At 38.4% G+C, this 27339-nt stretch overlaps 3 protein-coding genes across 4 annotated transcripts; 2 read left to right on the forward strand and 1 right to left on the reverse strand.

The window, feature by feature from the left end:
- The first annotated feature begins 1005 nt into the window (after positions 1-1005).
- Positions 1006-6594, forward strand: LOC116325134 (interferon-stimulated 20 kDa exonuclease-like 2). Its single transcript, XM_031745949.2, has 4 exons — positions 1006-1076; positions 2810-3507; positions 5043-5243; positions 5482-6594. Exons 2-4 carry the CDS (start codon positions 2905-2907, stop codon positions 5671-5673), a joined length of 996 nt encoding a protein of 331 aa, XP_031601809.2. The 5' UTR covers positions 1006-1076; positions 2810-2904; the 3' UTR covers positions 5674-6594.
- Positions 6595-6726: 132 nt separating this feature from the next.
- Positions 6727-13200, reverse strand: rrnad1 (ribosomal RNA adenine dimethylase domain containing 1). Its single transcript, XM_031745948.2, has 8 exons — positions 12869-13200; positions 11626-11744; positions 10862-11078; positions 10715-10777; positions 10358-10495; positions 8652-9466; positions 7603-7787; positions 6727-7515 (listed from the first exon to the last, which is right to left on the reverse strand). Exons 1-8 carry the CDS (start codon positions 12968-12970, stop codon positions 7427-7429), a joined length of 1728 nt encoding a protein of 575 aa, XP_031601808.2. The 5' UTR covers positions 12971-13200; the 3' UTR covers positions 6727-7426.
- A 358-nt stretch (positions 13201-13558) lies between these two features.
- isg20l2 (interferon stimulated exonuclease gene 20-like 2) lies at positions 13559-20900 on the forward strand. 2 transcript variants are annotated; one of them, XM_031745951.2, is made up of 4 exons: positions 13559-13634; positions 16394-17124; positions 18134-18334; positions 18738-20900. In XM_031745951.2, the coding sequence occupies exons 2-4, from the start codon at positions 16516-16518 to the stop codon at positions 18849-18851; spliced, it is 924 nt and encodes a 307-aa protein (XP_031601811.2). In that variant the 5' UTR covers positions 13559-13634; positions 16394-16515; the 3' UTR covers positions 18852-20900. The 2 variants fall into 2 exon arrangements, with proteins under 2 accessions (XP_031601811.2, XP_031601810.2); XM_031745950.2 differs by having other exon boundaries at positions 13564-13885.
- The last annotated feature ends 6439 nt before the right edge of the window (positions 20901-27339 follow it).

Consider the following 27339-nt stretch of genomic DNA (forward strand, 5'->3'; position numbering starts at 1 on the left):
TTCATCGGCACTGAGACGGGGGACACTGATGAAAGAAACATGGAGGTTCACCAGTGGTGAAGCCACATACAGAGAATAGTGGCTCACAGGAGTTGCCAGCCGCAGAGTTGAGACCTCCGGAGCATATGAGAGACTTTGTGCAGTCATTGACAATAATTAGAAGGGGGACTGATAGGAGGTTACTGTGAAACTGTTATAGTAAACCTAAGGGGGGGTGTTACATTTTAATTATGGTTAAGGTTTTATATGGGTATGTGATGTAGTAATTAAACTACAGAGTAGTTTCAGTTTTAGGGGGGAGGAATGTTAGGATGTAACAGTAGGTGGACAGGATTTTGTCCACCAGGGGGCAACAGTTTTTGGAGAACAGTTTTGTTGTTTGTTGCGCATGCCCCCAGTCGGGTAAATAGAGGTGAAGTCTGTGAGGTCTCCGTGATTCCTCCGTGGCACAGGATATTACAGTAGTAAAGACCAAGTGTATCTAAAATAGCAAAACTATTACAACCATCTTTATAAAATACAATTATTGCGTTAAAAGTATTTCCCTTTAATTTCACAACTGATAATTGCTTTTAGCCACTAGCTTGTTTCCGTCGCTATCGGGAACTTTTACGTTTTCGTGAATCGTGATGCATTTAGGTACTCGCCGTAATTTGAGATACAAGTGCACGAAAATTCTGAAATTAGAATCTTAATTTTAAACTTTAGAAAACAGTCGTCTACTTGGTTCCTTATATACATTCGATATGGGGCTTTATTAATAACTTTTATCAAATCACTCGCTACTGCGGGTAAATGATACACTATTTAGGATTTATTGGAAAGGATACTAGAACAAACGTTTAAAAAAAAACTAAAGAGAGATTTTTAGTTTAGTATATTACTCAAAGTTATTGTACATGTCAATTGTAAACTATTTCATGGTTCCAAAGAAATAAAATAAAGAGGCTTTGCGATACCAGGGATGAAAATATTCATACCAATCTAGAATCTTCAAGACGGACAAAGGGTATTCAAAGGCAGCATGCCCTGGATGTAGATCGTTTGTACTGGGCAGGAGGATTCACGTGTAGCAGGTCTGGTTTTATGTTTCTAAAAGTTAATTTTAGACATTTCCTTTGAGGGCATATATCGGTATCGACCGATCAAATGTTCACAAGCAGAAAGAGAAACTGTCCATTGAGAGACACGATCAGTAAACAGTGTTTGGTATCCAACGTTAGCGTTAGCGAGTTAACCTTAGCAGTTATTAGCTAATGTTAGTATTAGAATAGAATAGAATGCCTTTTATTGTCTAAACAGATGTACAGTGAGATACAGAGCATCTCCTTCTCATTGCAGACATGTGGGAAAAGAAAGGGGGGTGAGGTGCACAGTACTGCAGCACTATATATATACAAACAAATATACAAACCGGGGGGGAAAATAAATAGTGTTATATATTTACAGTGTGCGTTATTGCACGTAAATTAAGAATTGCACAGTGGTGATGGTAGTTGTGTGTAGAGGAAAGTCTTTGGATTGGGGGTGGAACTGTGTTGTCAGTGCATGTGTGAGTTCAGGGTGGTTATGGCTTTTGGGAAGAAACTATTTTTGAGCCTGTCAGTCTGTTAGAAGATTTAGTAACATCCAGCAAGTGCAGCTCAGTTTCCTAATACATGCTCAATCATCCAGGTTTCCCCAACTTTATAAACAGTACGTTTTGTAAAGTTTCAATCTGCGATATGATTGGGACAGTTACTATGCCTCGTCTTGTACAGGTTGCTTGTAAATCCCATATAAAGTTAGCTTTAAGATTTTGTAATTTTAGAATCCCTCAGTTTCCTATGTTAAGTTGGAAAAGTGTTTGCCATTCTCATCCACAATACTATCACTTCGCAGAAAAGAAGTAAACAAAGATTATTGCCATTTCAATCTGGCAACTTCATCGATATTTTTCTAGTTTCCAAGACAAGTCCCCAGTGATGTTACATCAGCAAATTAGTTTAGGGGTTAGATAGATAGATACTTTATTGGGTTCCACGAGGAAAATGATTGTGTTACAGCAACAGGATAAAGAAAAAAATAGTACAGTCTACAATTAATAAGCAACATAGTTCAAGCAAAAGTGCCACATGTGCATAGTGAGTACTTTACACCGTGAGTACCAAAAAAGTGCAAACAGTTTATATATACAACATGAATTTAAAAACGGAGAGCATTTTAATGAATGAAATAAGTGAAAGAGTTAAAATAAGGCTTAAATTGTGCAAGAGATAGTTCTGAAAATTGTATTAATAAATGATATATACATTATAAATCTAAAAAAAAAAGCTGTAAAAAGATATAAGACAGAGATATGTCTATAAAATGTTGTGCCTGAGAAGTGTGTTCACCTCACAGAAAGAAGAGTAATTGGACAGTTTCACAGAGAACAGTAGCAATGATTTCCTGAAGTGTTCTTTGTGCCTCAGTAGTAAAGAGAATAATATAATTCTAAGTGAGGATGAGTTTGAACTGTGTGACGCAGACTGCCAGTGTGATAGACAAATTCAGAGATACTGTTAAACCTGTCCACAGATATTTCTCACTTATCCAGTGCACAAAAATTGGATAATGAGGTTCTAATTTGGTCTGTCACTCTCTGATCAAATCTGCACTCTGAACTTTTGCACAAAAACACAAAAAATTCTCATTTTCTAATATTTGTCACTACAGCATATGGCTAGAAAAGTATCTGAAAATTTGCAGGCATTTTCAGGCACGTGTCTCGTTGATTATAATTCTGCAAATCCAGGCACAGTTTGATAATATTGTGTTTGCCTTGCAGGATAAAACTTCTAAACTGGACTAAAAACCAACAAGGACCTGTTGAAGGATTACTGTTGAAGTTTGTGTTTTGAAATTATTAAATTTGATGTAAACATGTCAGACTTTTGGATTAACTTATCTCTTGATGAAACTGCACAGAAAAAAGCTCCAGTAGGCAAGCTAAACAGGAAAAAAGAGTGGCTTCATAGAAACAGACACCACTGTGGAGCAAAGGGGTACAAGGAAGGTAAACACAACAACCAATATAGGGAAGACTTCAGACAGAGCCAAACACTTCAGAATGGCGCTTCCATTGAATGTCCACCGCCATCCACTTCCACACAAAACAAAAGTTTACCATGTCTGGCCAGTGCTTCACACAGTAGTTCCATGCCTCCGTTTGGTGAAAAACCAAAGGAGCCCCTGAAATCAGCAGCCAGCAGCCCTGGTTCCTCAGTATCAAGCACCTGTAAGCCCATCACCATGTCATCAGGGAACCCTTCTAAGTATGTCGCTATTGACTGTGAGATGGTTGGCACGGGACCAAAGCGCCTCAGTGAGCTTGCACGCTGCAGTATAGTCTCCTATGAAGGAGATGTGATTTACGATCAGTTTATTCAGCCGTCTGCACAAGTCACAGACTATCGCACTCGATGGAGCGGCATCCGACGCCGTGACCTCGTCAATGCCATGCCATTCGCCCAGGCCAGGATGGAGGTGAGAAAAGTGTACTTTTTTTTAAACGATTTAGCATGTTCTTTTACAGTGTAAAATGCTTGTCATCAGAGGAGTTAAGAGAGAGAGATATGGGCAAAAATATTGAATTTAAATGTAAAGGAGAAGTCAACAACCGCAAACATGCTGGAAGAGATATAAGTACCAATGTTATTATAGCTAATATATTATTAATATTGTTATATAGTTATAGTTAATAATTTGAAAGCTAACTGGGACTATAATATATTGTCGGATAAAACACATTTTAATCCGGATGGAAGCACAACATGTGTGAGGTACCATACAAGTTGCAGCTAGTGTAAAGACACAGTAAATAATAGGAATTAAAGACAAGTGCATGAAGGATTTATTATCCTAATCCATTTTCGTCCGTTTATCCTGTTCTGGGTTACAGTTGGTCTGGAGCCTGTTGCTATCACAGGATTATCACAGGGTTTTAAAAGGGCTAACAACAAAGAGTTTGACAACCATTCACACACAAAATATAATCTCCAATTAACCTAACATGTATGCGTTTGGAGTATGGACCCACAAATTAAAATTAAACTTATGGTAGTTAAATGTATTTGTCGTTAGTTTGATAAAAAGCTGTTGTTAAAAAGGGAGCACACTTATGATCAGGTAAGGTATTCTTGAAAGGAGCTTCATCAGCTTCATGCAGACTTTTGCTAATATTAATTAATTTGTTTAGGTAAACCAACTGTTAATTTTTATATGTGTTACTGTTTGAATTTATTTACCGTATTTTTCGGACCACAAGGCGCACTGGAGTATAAGGCGCATTAAGCGAAACAAAACAGTTAGATAAGTCAAAATTTACTCAGCTCATTCTTCTTGCTTCCTCCACTTCTGTACCATTGATTTATTAATGTTGAATTCTCTGGCAGCTGCTCTATTCCCATGTTGTTGCAGTATATTAATGAATAACCTCATATTGTGGATGGATTATTTCAGCTGTTCTCCTGTCTCAAGCTGGTCAGCTGGTCCGTTTACAGCACCCTGCCATGCAATTGCATTTGTTCCTAACCATCGGGAACCATCACGTTAACTTGAAGCAGAGTTTGGACCCGGATTACTCCGCGAGGCTCCTAAATACGGTAGCCGTAATGCTCCGATAATCCATCAAGCGGTGCGGCTTCGTAGCTTCCCAAAGTTGTACTAAAACATTTTTTGACTGATTTTTGAGCGCCGTGTACCACATAAAATCAGTTCAAGGTCAGTAAGCGCAACCAGAATTCATACATAAGGCACACCGGATTATAAGGCGCACTGTTGATATTTGAGAAAATTTAAGGATTTTAAGTGCGCCTTATAGTCTGAAAAATACGGTAATGGTTCCTTTTAATGGTTTTAATGTAAAAAAGAATCACAAGTGGGTTAGGATGGCCAAATTAACTTTAATTTAGACATTGTTATTTCATTCCATCGTAGGATTTGATTTTGCAGCGTCCATTACTCTGTATAAACCATATGAGTTTAGTAAATAAGATGGTTTTTTTCCGTTGGTACTACAGATACTGTCGCTGATTAAGGGTAAGGTGGTGGTTGGCCATGCCATCCACAATGACTTCAAGGTGATTGGTTACTGTCATCCCCCCGAGCTGACCAGGGACACTTCTCGAATTCCTCTCCTCAACCAGATGGCCGGCATTGAAGGGAATAAGTGCACTTCACTGAAGACGCTCACGAAGGCCATCTTCAACCGTGACATTCAGGTAAGACAGAGTTCTCTGTTTGGTTGAGTAGAAAATGGAAGATTTGTACAGTTAGTGGAGCTAGTTTATTAGAAGTGGATCCTAAAATTAAAAGAAAGGCACTTGATTTTTTTCATTCGTTCTTCAGTTTTACTCAACATTGTGAACATTTCAGATTTTTCATTTTTTGCTCAGTCACATTTTCATTTTATAAATGTGAACAACGTAATGTTTAACATGTTCTCTCCTGTGTCCTCAGACTGGGAACAAGGGCCACTCCTCTGTGGAGGATGCTAGAGCCGCTATGGAGCTTTACAAAGTGGTGGAACATGAGTGGGAGAGGCAACTTGCTGCCAACTCAATGGCCAGAGTGGAAATTTCTTCATTTTCTGAAATGATCACTTTAGTAATAGTAACATTACTTTTTTGTCACTTACTTACATACATATAGGATAGCATCACATATGTTTCGTGCTTTGTTCCACACACACAGTTAAGCCATTGTGAGTAAGTTGAAGACAATCAGGCGGCGATTAACAGAGAGTGAGACCCCTCTCTGACATGCGCACATTTTGTATGGCAGCTAGACCACTTCTCTAACATGCCAGTTCCTGACACCTAAGTGCATTCGATCCTCATTACCCTAGTAAATATAGCAGCAACAGTTCTAAGTTCCTTTGACATTTCTATTAAATTCTGACACATTACCTGAAACCCTAAAAATAGGATTTGGGGGACATTCCACTTCATTAAGGAATTTTATTGGGCTTTGAAACATGCTTTGAGGACCCAGAGAATGAACTTCTTTCAGAGCTAAATGTGATTGATAAAGCAGCACAAAGGAGTGTGTGTGATGTTTGGTGATGCATGTGTAACTCCATCCCTAACAATACTGCTGAAAATGGTTCTTTTACAGAAACAGTCACTAAATTAGAAACATTGCCTGATGCATTTAATGAAGTTTGAGAAACATGTCTCAGACCAAATGGCTTCCTTATCTTAACAACAGTTTCTCATAAATGAACAACTTAATTTAACTAAAGTGATAAAGCTGAACAACTAATGCTATTTCATATTTCCATGTGTAATCTGATATTTTTGGAATTTTTGTATCATTACTGCTATTTTGCATACAAATTTTAGACTATAAGAACAATTATAAATTACCAAAGGGTTGGAGACTCAGATGAAGAAGAGAGGATAGTGAGAGTGGGATGAACATTAAGTGTAAAATTGTATCTGATACTGTAGAATGATGCACACTGTGAAACCTCTCTGATTATGCAATGTTGTTGATATTGTATGTATGGTGTTAGACTAGAAATTACCTTTGTATGATTTAGTGTGATTAATCAAAAGGTTGGAAATGTAATGGAAAATTTGTTATTCTCATTTAAATTGCTTGCAAAAAAATCAACAAAGTTGTTCCAAAAAATATCTATATTTCTTAGACGTTCACCAGGGAAGCACAAAGACTTCAGATCAGAGGTGTCAAACATAAGGCCCAGTGGCCAGAATTGGCCTGGTAAAGACTTGAATCAAGCCCACTGGAAATATTAAGAAGGACATAAACTTTGAAGTTTTTACTGTATTTTCACAAGCTTTACAACATTTCTCATAAAGCCCTCTCCCATTACTACTAATACACCAAAGTAATTACATAATAAATAAATAATAAATGAGAGAAAAGTTTCTATTTTTTCACTTTCAACTATAGAAAAAAACCCAACATCAATTGAGATGATAACATAACCTGCTCTAAAGCAGCTTATTGGCACAATTTCTAGGCTTTAACATTTCTTGGTGATGACGATGCCCACATCTATCCTTAATCCCTCCCCATGACCCTGGATTAGATAAGCACAAGAAGATGGATGGATATATTGTTCACACACAGTAAAATATGATGTTCCCTTTCTCCTTTACTAAAAATGGCGCAAGAAATAGAATAAATAAAATCAATTAAAAAAAAACAACAAACATAATGTCTGTCTATACAGAAACCAAACCATGCAAAGGAAATTGATAACTAACCCACGCATATCTCTAAGCTGTCATAGAGGCTTTAAGTGATAAACAGTGTTACATGTATGTGTCAGGATCACGATGCTCAGATGGATTAAAAACTTAAAACTTTTCTTAATATTCAATATTTAAAATTCCTAAAAACAAAGAGTGATTAAGTGGGAATTCCCCTTTTGTTGTCATTGTCCACAAGGCTTCAGAGCCACCAGTACAAAGTTTCTTGGAGAGAAGTTTGGGTTGAAGAGAGGAACAAGCTGACTGTTCACACCTGTAGAGAGACAGTAGAGGTTTGAGATAAATGGCTACACCACGCAATCATAATATTTAAGTCATGTGACAGCATCAATTGTCCAACCATTCTCTTGGAGGTAGATCATCCTATCCAGCAGCACCATTGTCTCCACCACAGGGGCCAGCAGCAGGGACAAGCTAAAGTACACCACCACCCTGCCCTGTTCCTTCAACATGGCCTCCACTCGCCCCAGGTCCAGGGGCAACTCAGGAGGCAGTCCGACCCGAGCCAGACCCAAACGAGCATATCTGGGAGGGATAACAAATGTAGACAAAACAGGACAGGATACTATAGTCAGAAACTAAAATGATTCTTACAGAATGTAAATTATACATGCAAAAATGACACCAAATCTCTGCCTGTCTTTGTCCAGAACTCCTCCAGGGGCTGAGCAACCAAACACATGTGCCTCTTAAGAGGTTTTTATCTATATCACATATTATGATATCATCCAGTTGCCTAGCCACTACTGAGCAAACACGGCTAAATTACCAATTCATGGCCTGTATAACACCTTCATGTCACTTTAATTTCACAATAACATGTAATTCACATCCACAAAAGTTGAACTATGCAAGATATATATGTCGCCGTCATGTTCTCTGGCAACCATCTAGTAGCAGGCTAAAATTTCTTAGCCTTCACGGCTTTACTTTTCTTTTTCTTAACTTTTATCATGTCTTCCTATGTTTTTATTTTTCTTGATTATCTTAATTGTACAGCACCTTGGTCAACAGTTGATGTTTTAAATGTGCTATATAAATAAATTTTACTTTGCCTTTACAAACCAATATGAGCACAATGTATTACTTACATTTCATGACTATAACATCTTATTTATATCCACAAAAGTGGATTTACACTTCATATAGTAAAACATTATAATCATGTTGCCTAGCAACCACCTAGCATAGGGCAAAAATGACCAAATTTTAGCATTTACGCACTGAAAGGCCAAACAATATTATAACATGGGCATGCACTGTTATTATAAATTTAGTGACCCTCCTCCTGTTGTACCAATTATTGCTGCATTTTTAGACAACTGACAAACCATATCAGCTGAAATGAAAGACCTGTGTAAATAGCTGATGGATGCAATTTTTACTCACTCTGTAAAAGGTAATAGGTGGGATTTCTTGATGGTCTGGATTCCTGCCCTGCGCAGATCTGGCCTTGTGTCTCTGATGAAGGTCTCAAGCATCGCTCTGTAACAGTGCGACCTGAGCAACTCGCTTTCTTCCCTGAGTCGCCGCACATAGTCCTCCAAAGCATGACACGCCCCCTCTCGGGCCTTATAGGACAACTGATGTCCCGACAGCCCTGACACCCAGGAGCTCATCGGGTAGCCAAACTCTGACTGAACTGACTCTTGATCCGGTGTTGGTGGAGCAGGCGGTATGACCAGTCCTGGAGGGGTGGGGTTTTCTTTGGTTGTGATTTTCATGTAGCAGCATGCCACTGAGGTGATGCCGCGCACATGCGGGCATTTGACAAAATGGCGGAGGAGGGTGGCACTGAGGTCACCGCAGGCATGGAGACCTGTCAGGACAAAGTTTGGATAGCCTTGCAGGCTGTCTTCCTCAGAGTATACCCCCTCGTGACTGTCAGAGTGGATGCATGAGCAGCATTTTTCGTCAACGAATTCCACTCCGGACATCTTTTTTGACTTTTGTTGTTTTGACAGTTCAGACTCTTGAGAGTTAGAATCAGAACGAGCATAAGAAGTCTGAACTACATGGAGGCTTCCCTGTTGCACAGAGCCTCGCAGTTTCTTTTTGCTGGGTCCAGATGGAGTTGGGGGACCTTCACTGACATGATCTGCAGCTTTTAGCTGTCCGATGAAAGCCTCCCATGATGCCTTCGGGTTTACCCAACCGGCGATGTGACGAGGAAAATTTTGTGCTGGAATGTGAGAGGAGCAGTTCTAGGAAGCAAAAAATGTTCATTAATATTTCTGTTGATATGTACTATAGTAGGAGGTAAAATGTCTATACAATGGATTCTTTAAATATAATCATAATTAAAATTGTCACTGATTGGTAAATCACAAAATCATCACTATGTTGTTCCCCGAGGCTTTAAGGAGCGTTTACGCAAATTTGAGGTCAACATTTCAAACTTAAAGCTTGATCATTAACGTGTTTTTATCCATTCTTACTTTTCAGTGAAAAAGCATCCAGAAACCACTACTGTTTGAGACTAACTAGTGAAGAGAGTATCTAACAGGTAAAGAAGCAGATAATTTTCCAAGAGTTGATAAAGAGGAAACTACAACTTTAAAGAGTGAATAACTGTTCTTACATTTATCAGGTAGAAATAAACAAATTCCAGGTGAATGGCAATGATGCCCTGCATCTGCTAGAGGTGGAAAAGTCCACTGTTTGCTAAGAGGGTCAACAAATTATCCACAAGGGTGATATGCCAGTGTTTACACTTTGTATTTGCTGCCCCCAAGTGGCAAAAATGGAAGTGTCAGGCTTAATCTTGCCTTTGAACAGAGATCACGGAGGATGCTGCACTTTAACTCACACTGCTTTGTCAACTCAACACAGTTCAGTTCTTATTTATAGTTTTGGACTTTTTGGACCCAGAATGCTCTTCTTGACAACAGGCTTTTCATAAAGAGGAAAAACATGGAAAAACTAGGCTTGAAAATAGTAAATAATAATTAACAAGGATTATTGGTGGAGCAATGGTAGAGCATTATACAAAATACTTAAGTATTCTATTAACCTTACAGGACATTTAGAGTTCTCTGAGATACAAACTTTATTTAGATATTTACACTGTGCAATAATATTAGAAAATCACTAACCTTTTTCTGCTTCTCCTTCTCCAAGGCCCACACCAACTGTCCATCAAACTTGGATGCCATAGCAACCAGGGTTGGATCAGCTTCAATAGCAGTCACAGAAAGTCCAAGTCCAAAGGACAGGAAACGAGTCAGGTGACCCTGGTTAGGCAAAAATGGAACTCAGCATTTACTGTGGCAAGATTTACTGCTTCATTTTTGATTTCAACTCTTAAAAATTTGCATGAAAATTGATTTTATAGACTTTTACTACAGAACCATGAAATCTAATTCCATTCCCATAAACATTAAAGTGCTACCTTAAAAAATGTATTGATGTGATGTGCTTATATGTTAAAATCATGCGACTGTGAGTAATACCTGCCCAGAGCCCACATCGACCACTCTGTTGCAATCAGTCTGCTCACAAAGTTGCTTAACCAGCTGCAAATATAAAAATATATATTAAAAACATTCTAAACAGAAAAGCCAAGACGTGCTAAAGCAGCCACCTGTAAGCATACATACTGTGCCGAGCTTGCGAATCTCATGCTGTTTCTTGGGTTTAACATGCTTCCTGAAAATGTGACCCAGGAGGGAGCTCTGACTGTGATTTTCCAGGAACTCCTTTGGCTTCACTGACCCGCCTACTCTGCATCCCTCACTCCTGCTCTCCCTAGGAAATGCCAGGGCATGGGCTGTGGCACGAAAAGCCAAGAGAGACAGAGGCCACACTGAAGGATATCTGTAATGAGAAAGGTTTTAGGCAATTAATTACCTAATAGGGGGAAGCTTTTATTGATATGATATTATATGAAGGGCACAAACCTCTTCACAGAAGAAAAAAGGAAAAACATTTAGGTAGTAACTCCTATTACAGCTGATTACAAATGAACCTCGAATCACGCTATAGTGAAATGCTGCAGAACATTGTTTACATTTTATACACATTTAAGCAAAAAAAAAAAGTAGTATTACTGCTTTTAAAAGTCAAGAAAAGTCTTGAAAACTTTAAAATCTTGTGAAGCCTTTTCTGAAGGAATTAAAAGCTTTTTAGAACCTGTAGACACTCTGTTTAGACCTTTTCTCATTGTTTAATTTATGCTTACTTTGCCTAAATAAACAAATGAATGTATGAATTAATTCAATTTTGTAAAACAAGGATACCAAACCTTCTGGGCTTTGCTAAAAGCAACTTTGCTTTTGTTGCTTTAGTTTTTTTGAGTTTGATTTGGATATCTGCAACCTTGCTTTAAGGTTATGTAAAGGGCCTAATAACAATCCAGTAGTACCTCCTGTCTTCATGAGTGGCATCCAGCAATAGGTCTGCAATCTGTGGATATGACAGGTCCTGCAACACAGGCTGCCAGCTGCTGGGTAATGTGTGCCACAGATCTTCTGTGAAAAATTCCTGTAGAAGGGATAACAAACTGATAAGGATCCAGCTGTTGCACTGTGTAAATAAGGCTTGATTACAATTCATATACCATACTTTACAGTCATGTGAAAAACTAAGTAAACCCTTACTACTTCCACAGAAATTAGAAGGGTACATAACAGCCACTCAGTGCTAATCAAATGCACTTGATTAACTGATCATCAGCAAGCATGACCACCCTTAATAAAGCAGAGGTTTTGGCAGTTTGCTGGTCTGGAGCATTTAGGTGTAATATACATTCTTTCGAGGAGTGGACGTCCCAGCAAATTCACTTTGAGGTCGATGCTTAGAGAAACTCCCAAGAAAACCCAAGAGCTACATTTTAGAGTGAGACTACGGGTCTCAGTTAAGATTTTAAATGTTAAAGCTCATCTCAGTATGACAAGAAAAAGACTGAACAAGTATTAACTTGTTTGAAAACAGAATTTGATCTCTACAAAACTGGATCTCTACAAAATTCCTCAATGTCCTTTGGACATATGAATGAAACCAAAGTGGAGATATCTGGCCCTAATGAACAGCACCACATTAGATTATCAGCACAACACACATCATACCAACTATTAATCACCGTGCTGGAGGGATGATGATTTGGACTTGTTTTGCTGTCACAGGATCTGGGCAGTCATTAGGTCGACTATGAACTCTGTATACCAAAGTATTCTAGAGCCAACTATCAGATCATCTGTCTGACGGCTCAAGCCTGGGCTAAACTAGGTTATGCAAGGGACTGATGATCTCAAGCACTGCAGAAAATCTACAATAGAATGGCAGAAAAAGAAAAGGATCAGTGTGTTCCAATGGTCCAGTCAAAGTCCAGACCTCAACCTGAATGAAATGCTGTGGTAGAGCCTTAAGAGAGTTTTGCATAAAAAAATTCTTGCAAACCCCAGTTTCACTGATCTACTTGTCTCGCAACGGTAAACAATCACTCGTCACTAGCTGGCACTATTGGCTTTGACATGTACGAAACAAGTAAATAAATGTGCACAATAACATTTAGTTTTAGAGACCTGGTTATTTACTTATGCCAAACGTAACAAAAAACAAAACCACTGGGCAAGCTGCATACTTCAGAAATATCTATCGATACGCACAATTATGTAGGAGTCGGACAGGTGGCTGTACTGAGACAGAAAGGTGGCGAGTTTCTTGGCTAGTTCCCTCTGCTGCTCCGCTGTGAAACTTGTTGTAAACATCTCGACATCCTGAAGGTAATGCTAACAAGTTAGCTCGTTAACGTCGTTTTATTTTATTTTTCTAGTTAAGACCGAGTGTGTCTGAAATACCAAAACTATTACAACCATCTCCATAAAATACAATTTTAACGTTAAAAGTATTTCTTTTAAATTTCTGAACTGATAATTGCTTTTAGCCACTAGCTTGTTTCCGTCGCTAACTCACGTTTTTCGATCGTGATCGTGATGCATTTAGGTACTCGCCGTAATTTTAGACACAAGTGCACAAAAAATTTAAAATTAGAATCTTAATTTTAAACTTTAGAAAACAGTCTTCTACTTGGTTCCTTATATACATCTGATATGGGGTTTTATTAATAACTTATAATAAATCACTCCCTACTGTGAGTAAATAGTACATTATTTAGGAATTAGTGGAAAGGATACTACAAAAGACGTTTAAAGAGTTTTAGTTTAGCATATTACTCAACGTTATTGTGCATGTCAATTTTAAAATATTTTATGATTTCAAAGAAATATAATAGAGAGGCTTTGAGATACCAGAGATAAAAGTATTCATACCAATCTGGAATCTTCAAGATGGACAAAGGGTATCCAAAGGCAACATGCCCCGGATGTAGATCATGTTCTGGGCAGGAGGATTCGTTCGGTTCACGTGTAGCAGGTCTGGTTTTATGTTTCTAAAAGTTAATTTTAGACATTTCCTTTGAGGGGATATATCGCTATCGACCGACCAAATGTTCAGAAGCAGAAAGAGAAACTGTCCATTTAGAGAGACTATCAATAAACAGTGTTTGGTGTACAACGTTAGCGGGCTAACCTTAGCAGTTATTAGCTAATGTTAGTATTAGAAGATATAGTAGCATTCACCAAGTGCAGCTGATGAGGTTTCCTGATGCCTGCTCGGTCATCCAGGTAAGTAAATCAGGTTTCCTTACCTTCAGGTTTCCCCAACTTTATAAACAGTACTGTTTGTAAAGTTTGAATCTGCGACATGATGGGACAGTTACTGTGCCTGCTCATTTACCAGTTGCTTATAAATCCCGTATAAAGTTAGCTTTAAGATTTTATATTTCCCGAATCCCTCAGGTTACCATGTTAAGTTGGGAAAAGTGTTCACCCTTCCAACCACGACCACAAACTATCACGTCGCAAAAAGTAAACAATTAAAACGGAAAACATCTATTGTGAAAGGATGGATTAGTACCAATGTTTACATTGTTAATCTGGCAACTTCAATGTTTTCTAGTTTCTCGGACAAGTCCAGATTGATGTTACGTCCCCAAATTGGTCTAGAGGTTAGATAATTAGATATATGGATACTTTATTCAATTTTACGAGCAAAATTATTGTGTTATAGCAACAGGATAAAGAATAAAAATAGTACAGTCTTCAATTATAGGCAACATAGTTGAAGCAAAAACGCTACATGCTCATAGTGATGACTTTACAACTTGAGTGGAAAAAAAGTGCACAAATTTTATACAGGGAGTGCAGAATTATTAGGCAAGTTGTATTTTTGAGGAATAATTTTATTATTGAACAACAACCATGTTCTCAATGAACCCAAAAAACTCATTAATATCAAAGCTGAATGTTTTTGGAAGTAGCTTTTAGTTTGTTTTTAGTTTTAGCTATTTTAGGGGGATATCTGTGTGTGCAGGTGACTATTACTGTGCATAATTATTAGGCAACTTAACAAAAAACAAATATATACCCATTTCAATTATTTATTTGTACCAGTGAAACCAATATAACATCTCCACATTCACAAATATACATTTCTGACATTCAAAAACAAAACAAAAACAAATCAGCGACCAATATAGCCACCTTTCTTTGCAAGGACACTCAAAAGCCTGCCATCCATGGATTCTGTCAGTGTTTTGATCTGTTCACCATCAACATTGCGTGCAGCAGCAACCACAGCCTCCCAGACACTGTTCAGAGAGGTGTACTGTTTTCCCTCCTTGTAAATCTCACATTTGATGATGGACCACAGGTTCTCAATGGGGTTCAGATCAGGTGAACAAGGAGGCCATGTCATTAGTTTTTCTTCTTTTATACCCTTTCTTGCCAGCCACGCTGTGGAGTACTTGGACGCGTGTGATGGAGCATTGTCCTGCATGAAAATCATGTTTTTCTTGAAGGATGCAGACTTCTTCCTGTACCACTGCTTGAAGAAGGTGTCTTCCAGAAACTGGCAGTAGGACTGGGAGTTGAGCTTGACTCCATCCTCAACCCGAAAAGGCCACACAAGCTCATCTTTGATGATACCAGCCCAAACCAGTACTCCACCTCCACCTTGCTGGCGTCTGAGTGGGACTGGAGCTCTCTGCCCTTTACCAATCCAGCCACGGGCCCATCCATCTGGCCCATCAAGACTCACTCTCATTTCATCAGTCCATAAAACCTTAGAAAAATCAGTCTTGAGATATTTCTTGGCCCAGTCTTGACGTTTCAGCTTGTGTGTCTTGTTCAGTGGTGGTCGTCTTTCAGCCTTTCTTACCTTGGCCATGTCTCTGAGTATTGCACACCTTGTGCTTTTGGGCACTCAGTGATGTTGCAGCTCTGAAATATGGCCAAACTGGTGGCAAGTGGCATCTTGGCAGCTGCACGCTTGACTTTTCTCAGTTCATGGGCAGTTATTTTGTGTCTTGGTTTTTCCACACGCTTCTTGCGACCCTGTTGACTATTTCGAATGAAACGCTTGATTGTTCGATGATCACGCTTCAGAAGCTTTGCAATTTTAAGACTGCTGCATCCCTCTGCAAGATATCTCACTATTTTTGACTTTTCTGAGCCTGTCAAGTCCTTCTTTTGACCCATTTTGCCAAAGGAAAGGAAGTTGCCTAATAATTATGCACACCTGATATAGGTTGTTGATGTCATTAGACCACACCCCTTCTCATTACAGAGATGCACATCACCTAATATGCTTAATTGGTAGTAGGCTTTCGAGCCTATACAGCTTGGAGTAAGACAACATGCATGAAGAGGATGATGTGGACAAAATAATCATTTGCCTAATAATTCTGCACTCCCTGTATATACAACAGGGATTAAAAACAGAGCATTTTAAGAAATGAAATGAGTTAAGAAGTAAAGATAAGACTTAGATTGCGCAATAAATTAGTGAAAATTATATTAGTGAGTGATATAAACACTCTAAATCTAAGAAACGGCTGTATAACAGTAAAATACTGAGATATATCTGTAAAATGTTGTGCCTGAGAAGTGTGTTCACCTCACAGAAAGAAGAGTTATTGGACAGTTCCACAGAGAACAGTAACAATGATTTCCTGAAGTGTTCTTTGGCTAGAAAAGTATCTGAAAATTTGCAGGCATTTTCAGGCACTTGTCTGATTGGTTATAATTCTGCAAATCCAGGCACAGTTTGATAATATTGTGTTTGCCTTGCAGGATGAGACTTCTAAACTGGACTAAACCCAACAAGGACCTGTTGAAGGATTACAAATAAGCAGATCTATGAGATTGTTTTGTGGGAAAGTGTGTGTTTTGAAATTATTTAATTTGATGTAAACATGTCAGACATTTGGATTAATTTATCTCTTGATGAAACTGCACCGAAAAAAGCTCCAGCAGGCAAGCTAAACAGGAAAAAAGAGTGGCTGCGTAGAAAGAGGCACAACCGTGGAGCAAAGGGGTACAAGGAAGGTAAACAAAAAAACAACCAGTATAGGCAAGACTTCAGACAGAGCCAAACACCACTTCAGAATGGTGCGTCCATTAAATGCCCACCAGCTTCCACTTCCACACAAAACAAAAGTTTACCATGTCTGGCCAGTGCTTCACACAGTAGTTCCATGCCTCCATGTGGTGAAAAACCAAAGGAGCCCCTGAAATCAGCAGCCAGCAGCCCTGGTTCCTCAGTATCAAGCACCTGTAAACCCATCACCATGTCATCAGGGAACCCTTTTAAGTATGTCGCTATTGACTGTGAGATGGTTGGCACGGGACCAAAGCGCCTCAGTGAGCTTGCACGCTGCAGTATAGTATCCTATGAAGGAGATGTGATTTACGATAAGTTTATCAAGCCCTCTGCACAAGTCACAGACTATCGCACTCGATGGAGCGGCATCCGACGCCGTGACCTCATCAATGCCATGCCATTCACCAAGGCCAAGATGGAGGTGAGAAAAGTGTACTTTTTTTTAAACGATTTAGCGTGTTCTTTTACAGTGTAAAATGCTTGTCATCAGAGGAGTTAAGAGAGAAAGATATGGGCAAAAATATTGAATTTAAATGTAAAGGAGAACTCAACAACTGCAGAGATGCTGGAAGATATGTAAGTACCAATGTTATTATAGCTAATATATATTTTATATAGTTATAGTTAATATAGTTATTTATTTGACAGCTAACCAGCACTAAAATATATTGTCAGATAAAACACATTTTAATCCGGATGAACGCACGACATGTGTGAGGTACCATACAAGTTGCAGCTAGTGTAAAGACACAGTAAATAACAGCAATTAAAGACAACTGCAGGAATACTTTATCATCCTAATCCATTTTCGTCCGTTTATCCTGTTCTGGGTTACAGTTGGTCTGGAGCCTGTTGTAGCTGTCTAGCTGCCCAGCATGCTGGGCATGCTATCACAGCGTTATCACAGGGCTAACAATAAAGAGCCTGACAACCATTAATACACAAGATTGAATCTCCAATTAACCTAACATGTATGCGTTTGGGGTATGGACCCACAAATGAAAATTAAAAATGCAAAAATAAAATGAAATGATAATTAAGTTTCCTAACACTTACGGTAATTAAATGTATTTGTTGTTAGTTTTATAAAAAGCTGCTGTTAAAAAGGGAGCACACTTATGATCAGGTAAGGTATTCTTGAAAGGAAAGGAACTTCACAGTTTCATGCAGACCTGTGCTAATATTAATGAATTTGTTTAGGTAAACCAACTGTTAATTTATCTATGTTTTACTGTTTGAATTTATTTACTGGTTCCTTTTAATGGTCTTAATGTGAAAAAAGAATCACAACTGGGTTAAGATGTCCAAATTAACTTTAATTTAGACATTATTTCATTCTATTGTAGGATTTGATTTTGCAGCGTCCATTACTCTGTATAAACCATATGAGTTTAGTAAATAAGATGTTTTTTTTCCCGTTGGTACTACAGATACTGTCGCTGATTAAGGGTAAGGTGGTGGTTGGCCATGCCATCCACAATGACTTCAAGGTGATTGGTTACTGTCATCCCCCCGAGCTGACCAGGGACACTTCTCGAATTCCTCTCCTCAACCAGATGGCCGGCATTGAAGGGAATAAGTGCACTTCACTGAAGACGCTCACGAAGGCCATCTTCAACCGTGACATTCAGGTGAGACAGAGTTCTCTGTTTGGTTGAATAGAAAATGGAAGATATGTACAGTTAGTGGAGCTAGTTTGTTAGAAATTATTGTAATTGACATTAATTACACATCTGGACACCAGTAATTTTTTTTTTTTAATGTGAATCACTAACGACAGTGTTTTTCTCACAGAATTATATCGGATTGAACATTAATATTTACCATAGAAGATTTTTGGTTTTGAATTATTTTCTTCTTTTTTTAACCCTGGAATCCTCTTTAACGTAGTGGGTTGTTGTCAATGACAAATTAAAACTGAAACCTGGGTAGAAAACCAGTTTTTCAACTAAAAGGTTAATATCATGTAATGTCATCATGATTTTATAAATGTGACCAACATAATGTTTAACATGTCCTCTCTTGTGTCCTCAGACTGGGAACAAAGGCCACTCCTCTGTGGAGGATGCTAGAGCCACTATGGAGCTTTACAAAGTGGTGGAACATGAGTGGGAGACGCAACTTGCTGCTAACTCAATGGCTAGGTAGTGCCAAGTTGGGGTAAAACACTTGATATGGCGGGCGTGCGGTTTGGACTGCGGAATTTAACTGTCCCATTGCTGTGTGAATAACAAAACCAGGAGAACTGCAATTGCTCATTCAACAAACCGGATAACCTTCTACCAGCTGCCTAAATTTAAATAAAACTGTACTGTTGTCAGTGGAGGGGAAGAATGTGAATATCTGTTGGAGCTGAAACTTCTTCTACATCAATTTAAGCTTGATTTGTACTACTGGATGAAATCTATGCCTTACCATTACATCTTATCTTCCCTTATGTATCTTCCCAGAAATTTATCTGGATTGGTCCATTTGGTACTAAAATATGTGAGTAACACAATGATATTGTTTCATTGAAACAATTTGTAATAGACCACAATTGTATCTGGCTTTCTCAAGAAAAGCTAACACAGTTGCCAGTTTTCAGCCAGTGTTTTTTTTTTTTTTTAAACCATGAAAGTCTGTATACAGACAGATATATTACCCACCCAAAGAAGCCTACATTGAAATATATGGTAGCACTGCAACAGAAATATTGGTAGAAGTATAACTACCAAGGCTTTTAAATCAAGTTTAATCAGATGTGAGTAGTAATTCTGTACATGCTTGTAAATAATTGCACAAGTAAATTCCAGGAGGAGTCTGCTCACTGCTGGGACTTTGTAGAAGGACGTTGGGTGTTGGCATAGAGGCAGGTGTTTCTGAAGACACTTCTCTTATCTGTTTTAGTAAAGATGAGTGTTTTATATGTATTTGCTGCAAGTCCAGCAAGATGAGCTCAGTGTCATCCTTAATGGAAGAGTAATGAAGACGCATTTGTCCAAACTCCACAATTAAACATGCAAAAGCTGCAATGGCTATTATGGTCCTGCAGAGATTCAGTGCAGGACTATAAATCAAGCTTTAATTGCAGCAGTTACACTTTGTGTCAGGGTTTTACACTGTGTTCAAATGGTGCTCATGCCACTTGGGGGCAGTCATGTCTTTGCTGGAACATTATTATGTGATGACAGTTTCTAGCTTTTCACATGTTTTTTGTGTTTTTTGTTGTTTTTTTACTAAATCAGCACTGGGCTGTAGTAGGACCGCATTTTATCAAGAGTCATGTAAACACTGCAAATAAATGGTCTTATATTTTTACCATGTGAATGCCAGTGAAAAAGAAAGTCAGCCCTGACTAAAAGAGCGTTAGTCAAACATCTATTTTTATTCAGGACCATAGCTAAAATTCAACAAAGACTTAACCCATGAGTCATCTGTGTAGACTTTATTAATATGTTTTAAGGACTGAATTGTTAATATCCCAGACATTTATAAAGCTTCCATTGTTAAATTTATTGGAGTTAGTTATCATTAAAAAAACACAAAAATCAAGAATTGATCATTATTAAACTTCACTCCCATTCCCCAAAATACTTCTGTTTAGACTTCAGGGTCCACACTGCTAGCCACTGGTTTGATCTTCCATTTCTCCTGTTACAGGAGTGGTCTGAGTGTCCAGTTAACCATCTTCCCTCTTTCCACTTCTTTTCCACCAAGTTCAAGAAACATAAGTGGTGACTTTCTGAATCTGTGCAATTTCCTATGCAATGTCTGTTGGAATATGTTATTCACTACACTGTCATCCTGATTTTAAAATCGATAAATCATTACAGCAGTAATTTTGTGGTGTTACTATAATTGGGTGTAAAGAAACCAACAAAACTGAGAAAACGTTAAAATACTTATGTGCACAAAACACTGTTTAACTTTTCAGTTTGAAACACTCCTTGCTGTTTTAAAAACTAATGTGGAAAAAAAAACAAGCAACGGTGCCATCTGTGGCCATTTGAGGTAGTGAAAGATGTCTGTATCACTTTGTAGTGCCCGTTTGCATCAGTGAGTGTAGAAACTTCATAAGTGGCAGCACATAAAGAGGCCCAAATATGACCATGAAGCTAGTGAGTCTGTGAATGCAGATTTCCTGTCCCAGTGAATTCCTGAGCTATTTAAATTAAAGGTTAAAATTGCTTCCCAATAAAGGTGCCTGGAAGTGTCTGTTGATGTCTGCAAATTCCTAAAAATTCTTTTAGAAAGACTTTGATACTATCTCCTCATCTGAACAGCATAAATGAGCTCTATGGTAGTCTCTGATAGACAACTGAGGAATAGGAAGTACATCAGTTTGAAAAACGGATGCCTCACAGGTCCTCTGTTGGCAGCTTCATTACCCTCTACAAAACATTAGTCTCAAAATCAACAGTGAACAGTCGACTCCGGGAAACTGGCCTTGTAGACAGAGTTGCAAAGAAAAAAAAAACCTGTCTGGCCCTAGCCAATTGAGGGAATGGTTAAGATGGGCAAAAATGTGCAAACACTGGACAAGGCAAATTCAAAATGAAAATAAGATTTTGGGTTAACAGGGGTTTATTTATAAGACTAGATGCCATGTGTCAGGAAATACCTTTACATTTCCAATTCCTTTTGGTGGGGAAATATAAAGGCAAAGTGAGAGATTTGTACATGATCAAAGGCATCATGATAAGGAAAGTTAGACTATTTTTCAGTGTGGATACTAGTTGATCGGAGCGGGTTTCTTTTTCCAATAGGACAATGACAAAGCTCCAAAGGATGCAAAAAGTATTTAAAGAAGCTGTGGGCTGGTACTCTGTATTGGAGTCAAGTCACTGGATCTCAACCCCATTAAGCACTTTTGGGAACCAGCCCACCATATAGTGCATACATGTTCTGTCAATAGTGTCTACAGTATGTCTGTGAAGGTTCTCAGTCATCCAGGTCATCGTAGTCTAAGGAGCTTGGAAAGAAAAGCGTCTGGACTTCTAGTGTCTACGGCATGGTCATATATATGCATAACTTTGTTTTCCACATATCCTGGCTTTTAATTTAAAAAAGTCAAACAAAAAGCTCATAAAATGAAAAGCAGAGCACAGCAATTCTAACTTATGTTGTTCCAGATTCCTTCAATAAATTGCATGCCTGAATGCCAAAGGTCTACAAGAGTATAATTGCTGCCAGTTGATGATTCTTTTACCAAAACAAAGATTGAAGGACAAAATTTAACATAATTATTCTTTTTTGTATGTTCCAGTGCATTCTGGTACATCCTGCAGATGCATAGAATTGATGTCTATATCTAAAACAGCAATCATTATGGCTCCAATGGCCTGGTAGCTGAGTTCTGAGAGTACTTGTTGTTAGTGCAACTTTGTGTCTCAGAACTCATCCACCCCTTTTCAAAAGTCTTTTGACAGAACAGACCTTGGTCAAATGTCAGATCTGACAAACGGCACAAAACGTATGAATTCCCTGTTTTATTGAAGGCTAGCCTTTCCATAGAGCACATCAGCAGCTGCATCAACATATTTCTACTCTTCCAACTTTACACCACTTTGCTGGTTTAAGCATATGATTCTTCCACAGTCTCATACTGTTCCACTTTATGTCCCCTTTGGCAGCTGTTTGTCCTTAAAGGTGAACGTATCAGCATTTTTTCCCCCCACTGTGAATTCAGCACTAGTGAATTAATTATACAGAATGCCATCCTTCCTGAGAAAGCAACACAAGACACATCTGCTATAGCAGAGAAGCTCATTAAAATAGTAAGAACATACCAAACGTCACAGGCAATACTGTGCACAAACACCAACAGTGATTCACCAGCACTTTCTAGGTCTTTGTTAGAAAATCTCTACATACCCCAAAACACCATGCTGTCACATCCTGAGAGCTCAGCAGCACAGATTTATTGGATTCAGCACACATCCACTCTGTTTCATACTTTTAATTGGGGTAATTTCTTAGTAACAGTGGGTCAAATCTGTTTAATGTGAATGTGGTAGCACAAGGGCACTCACAAGGAGCAGGAATTCTTGAAGACTAACTTGAAATTTTAATGTTATGTGTGTGTGTGTGTTTTTTTTAACAGGTTTTTATCAAATTTACCTCAATAATTTTGCAGGGATGTAACGCTGAAAAAACTTCATCTATGGCAGACGAATTAACACCAAGCTATTCATGTGCTTCTTTGCTCTACAAAGCTTCTCATAATCTGTTAACAGCTGTTTTGGCTTCTCAGCTGGCAAACTGAGCTCATAACCTTGTATCTGGAAAATTCTGGCAAAACAAGGTAGGTAGGTAGACAAATATTGCTGACCTAACTGCCAAATTTAATGTTATTCAATTCATGTGCAATGCTGGGAAATTTACATTTGAAATAACAAAGGTAAGACTGTTAAAAAGGCAACTGGCAACACAACTATTTAAATCATTAAAGTAATATAACATGACGTTTCTTTACTCTATTTTCAACAAATATATTAAACTGAGACATAGATATCAGAAGGCCAGAACCAACCGAGAAACAATACTTCAAATATAATGAGTGTATACCACCAAATGAATACAACCTGTTTTAGATACAGAGGCTAAGACACTTGCTACAACAAAAAAAAAAGCACATAAGTCACATCACAGAGTAGGATGACAGTGTTTAACCAACACAGAAGTTGTGAGAGGAAATGGCACCAGTGCCACCAATCAATGTCCCAAAAAGCAGGTTCCCCCCCACAGACCACTGTAATTAAGTACACCAGTCAGCCAGAACATTAAAATAATTGACAAGTGGAATGAATATCGTTCATCTCATCTTGTTCTGCTGGGAAACTTTGGGCCTTGGCATTCATGTGGATGTAACTTTGACACTATCATCAATCTACTGTAAATATAGTTGCAGACCACGTACACCCCCTTTGTTGCTGTGAAGCAACATGTGGTTTAATCCATTCTCTAGATTATCCCATGCTGTTTATCCCCTTAATCTCTTTGCATCTGGCCAATAATGTGAATACTTTGATTTTATTCCCTGTTATTAGATTCAAAAGTGAAAGCCAGAGCTTTAAATTAAAGAGGCTTTGGATTTTCTTCTGTAGCTGTATTAAGTCTAATATTTTTGAAATCTTTTTTTTATATTGACCATTTCAAATGAGAAACAACTTTTGGCTCACTGATTCTTTTGGTCAACATTGCCCTTTGTTAAATGTGATTGCACATTATTGATTTAAATTATTCTTGAATTTTGAAATTAAAGAAGATTAAGTGACTACCTGCTGGATTAATTAGACCTTGGAATACATGCAAGACTACTGTGGGTCTCATTATGCCATACAATATGGATTTTATGGAATTTATTGCCCCTGGGGTCAAGTTACTGGGAGCTAGACTCTGCAGATTACCCTTTTCAGACACATATTACACAGCAAATATATTAGTCATGACCCAGCCTCAGCTCTATGTGCATAATCAGTTTTTATTGCCCATGTCCAAGCCATCAAGAATTTGTCTGTTTTGCAGATTTCTACAGGAGTTAACCTACAGTACATACAGTGAACCTGGTAGCAGGGTCAGGATATGTGGAAGCTTAGGTTCTTATAGTGTCATGCATGTGGGTTATGAAAACTATCCAGGAGGAAATAGAAATCTCTGGAATAAGCAACTTTCTAGATTTATTACAAATCTGTTTAAAATACACTATAAAATAGGGTAGAGGCATATTGAATTCCCTATAACTCGTTCACTCATTCACTTTATCTCACATTAATGGTTTTTACTGGGTCCAGTGACATTCAAGTACCCAGCAGTGAATACAAAGTTGTTCTTTACTGCTGCTCCCCTGTAACATTTATAGATCTCATAGAATAATTAAATGTATAAGCTAATAAATATGCAACATGAACTAGGTCACTCTAGGGTCAAAGAGCTAACCTGTGAGTGGAAAAACTGGTTTAGATGACCCTTGGATTGTTTTCTTATTTAACAGTTTATTATTGTTTATTGCAGATATTTTGCATCCACTTTATTGTGTAATATTTTATTTGATTGTATTTGATGGTTTGGGCCCCAGGAAGACTAGCAACCACTGTTGTGGAAGCTAATGGGGTTCCTTATAAATAAACAAATAAACAAACATATTTATTTTTAGAAATTACAAATCCCATGAACATTGCTTAATATTTGGATGGTGATCTCATGACCTCAAGCACTTATAACATGCTAAAACTACCAGCTTACCTCAATATTTGGTCGCTAAAGTTACATTTACAATTATATTCCAGCTTTGTGGCGCTTTAGTCTCTTAGAGCAGTGGTTCCCAAACTTTTTTTTGCCTGGCCCCCCCTTTTTACAAGAAAAATGTCCCCCCCCCCCGCACAAACACGTCCTCCAACCACACACACCCATATTTTGTTTACAAACTCCATTGCGGTTTATTTCACACCTCAAACATTTAGTAAACAATTAAGCAAATACAAGTAAACGGCAATAAATTACAGGTAGTAATAAAATATACTACTAACTCTTTTAAGCTGCGTCCACACCTATTTTTGAAAACGCAGCTGTTGCTATGCGTTTGGGCTTTTCGTCAACACGTAAACGGTGTTGCGATTCACCGAAAACGGAGATTATTTAAAACTCCTTTTTTGCGTTTACGTGTGGACGAGGATTACAGAGTTCGTCACGCAACGTCAAAGGTATGTGCCTCTTTTCACGTCACGCTGTGCGCCACGTTATTGTTTACATGAGATGAATTGCAGAATGGCAGATAGAGACAAAATACTGTTAATCTGACTATCTTCAGGTTTTACACGCTTACATATACACATGCAGTTACTGTCCCTCCATTTAGAAAGGCAGAGGCGTCACGGTGTGATTTTTTTACGTGTAGTTGTTTTTTTCCTGTGTAATAATATTCAACATTGCTGTCAATACATTTTTCAAAAATGTCTCTCTGTGCAAAATGGGTTTAAACACATAAACAGCTGTGGGATACTGTTTGTCCGTGATTTGAACTGGGGGAACAAATTACGGCAGGATCAGCCTGATATTATTTGTATCCCACTGTAACTTTACTGCATAAAGAGCTAACATGTCCAAAATGTCAGGAGTAGTTAGTTATTACAAAAGTGTTTGTGAACTAAAAATCTAGAATCTGGGATACTGTTTGTCCGTGATTTGGAGAGTCCAGCGCTGCTCCCGACGCAGGGAAACTAATTTTGCAGGGGAGACCTACCTTGGCACTTGTGCAGGTGAAGCCAAAGGGAAGATATGCTTCACCATATTTTCCTGTCTTTGGCTTGGAAGGAAGTTGGTTTGGAAACAAATTTGGCGATGCTTCATCTCCTGCTTTGCGTTTATGTGGGAGCCCCGTCAAAAACCTGTCCACAGTGTCCAAGCGCTCTTTTTTTTTTTCTTTTCATACCGCGCCCCCCCTGCAATAGCTCTGCGCCCCCCCTAGGGGATGGGCCCCACACTTTGGGAACCTCTGTCTTAGAGCATTGGTTTTGACACACATATTACTATATGACTCAACATCACTACTCTTGAGCTCTTTGCCAAAACAAAAGCTCAGAGAACAATATTTAATACACTCCAAATTAGCTAGTGAGCTCATAGACGGACTTTGCAAATTGTAATTGACATTCAAATTGCCACTGATGAATTAGTCACATCAATTTGTGTCCAAAGTGAAGAAACAAACAACAGGAAGTCAGATAACCACAAGATCATTATGCAAGAATACTAATTATATTTTGAGATGTTATCTTGTAATTATGTGACACACAGTTTGTGAAATGAGATGCAGATCTCCCAAGATTCTAGCATAAATCATCAGAAAATGTGTCACTTTTTTCCTTCTTTGGAGATCCAGACATGATTGTGAGTGGTAATGTTTTGAGACTACAGCTGAATGCTAATTTTATTGAGTCTGCTGGAAATCTGGGTTAGACTGCAGGCATTAGCCCTTAATAAGGGCATTATATATTAGAGCATTTTGTCAAATTCTTATGGAATTGTTCCTCCCCCTATAGTGGCCATAAATGTCAATTATTGACTCTTTAACCGTTGACGCTATGGGAGAAGAAGAACATTTAATGTCATGCTGCAGTGGGGTGAAAATTGCATGGTGTATCACGTGAAGTCCCGCATAAGTAAGGTATGATTCAGGTCACCCGATTGAGCCCTAACTATAAACTTTATCAAAAGGAAAGTTTTAAGTCTAAAAAGTTGAGACCTCACTTTATATGTCAGGAGAACTATTTTAAATTTAGCATATATTCTGGAATTAACAGGGAGCCAATGACGAGAAGCCAGTATTTAAGAAATATGACCTCTCTTTCTTGCACCTGTTCACACTCTCCCTGCAGCGTTTTGGATGAATTGGAGGCTTTTTAGGAAACTTTTAGGGAGAAAAAAGATAACACTGAATGACAATAGTCCTGCCTAGAAGTAATGAATGCATGAACTAGTTTTCCAGCATCAAATTATGGGGTATGGGGACGACCCGCTTATGATACTGATGATAAGCATCCTCATTTGTTCATTCTTTAGCAGAAGGAGGAGGGAGTGAGGGGGTTCTTGGGCTTTTAAAAGTGCTCTCATCCCAGTTTCTCCTCTCTCCACCTCCTCTCATTTTGGCGGCGGG

This window comes from Oreochromis aureus, linkage group 11 (genome assembly GCF_013358895.1).
Source record: "Oreochromis aureus strain Israel breed Guangdong linkage group 11, ZZ_aureus, whole genome shotgun sequence".
NCBI classification, from domain to species: Eukaryota; Metazoa; Chordata; class Actinopteri; order Cichliformes; family Cichlidae; genus Oreochromis; species Oreochromis aureus.

Bases quoted from the DNA above. Each gene is read 5' to 3' on its own strand.
- LOC116325134 (XM_031745949.2), top strand. From the start codon at position 2,905: ATGTCAGACTTTTGGATTAACTTATCTCTTGATGAAACTGCACAGAAA. The intron at 3,508-5,042 runs GTGAGAAAAGTG...TTGGTACTACAG, and splicing joins TCGCCCAGGCCAGGATGGAG to ATACTGTCGCTGATTAAGGG. The intron at 5,244-5,481 runs GTAAGACAGAGT...CTGTGTCCTCAG, and splicing joins TCTTCAACCGTGACATTCAG to ACTGGGAACAAGGGCCACTC.
- isg20l2 (XM_031745951.2), top strand. From the start codon at position 16,516: ATGTCAGACATTTGGATTAATTTATCTCTTGATGAAACTGCACCGAAA. The intron at 17,125-18,133 runs GTGAGAAAAGTG...TTGGTACTACAG, and splicing joins TCACCAAGGCCAAGATGGAG to ATACTGTCGCTGATTAAGGG. The intron at 18,335-18,737 runs GTGAGACAGAGT...TTGTGTCCTCAG, and splicing joins TCTTCAACCGTGACATTCAG to ACTGGGAACAAAGGCCACTC.
- rrnad1 (XM_031745948.2), bottom strand. From the start codon at position 12,970: ATGTTTACAACAAGTTTCACAGCGGAGCAGCAGAGGGAACTAGCCAAG. The intron at 9,467-10,357 runs GTTAGTGATTTT...TTTGCTTCCTAG, and splicing joins AGAAGGAGAAGCAGAAAAAG to AACTGCTCCTCTCACATTCC. The intron at 7,788-8,651 runs GTGAGTAAAAAT...TATCCCTCCCAG, and splicing joins CACCTATTACCTTTTACAGA to ATATGCTCGTTTGGGTCTGG.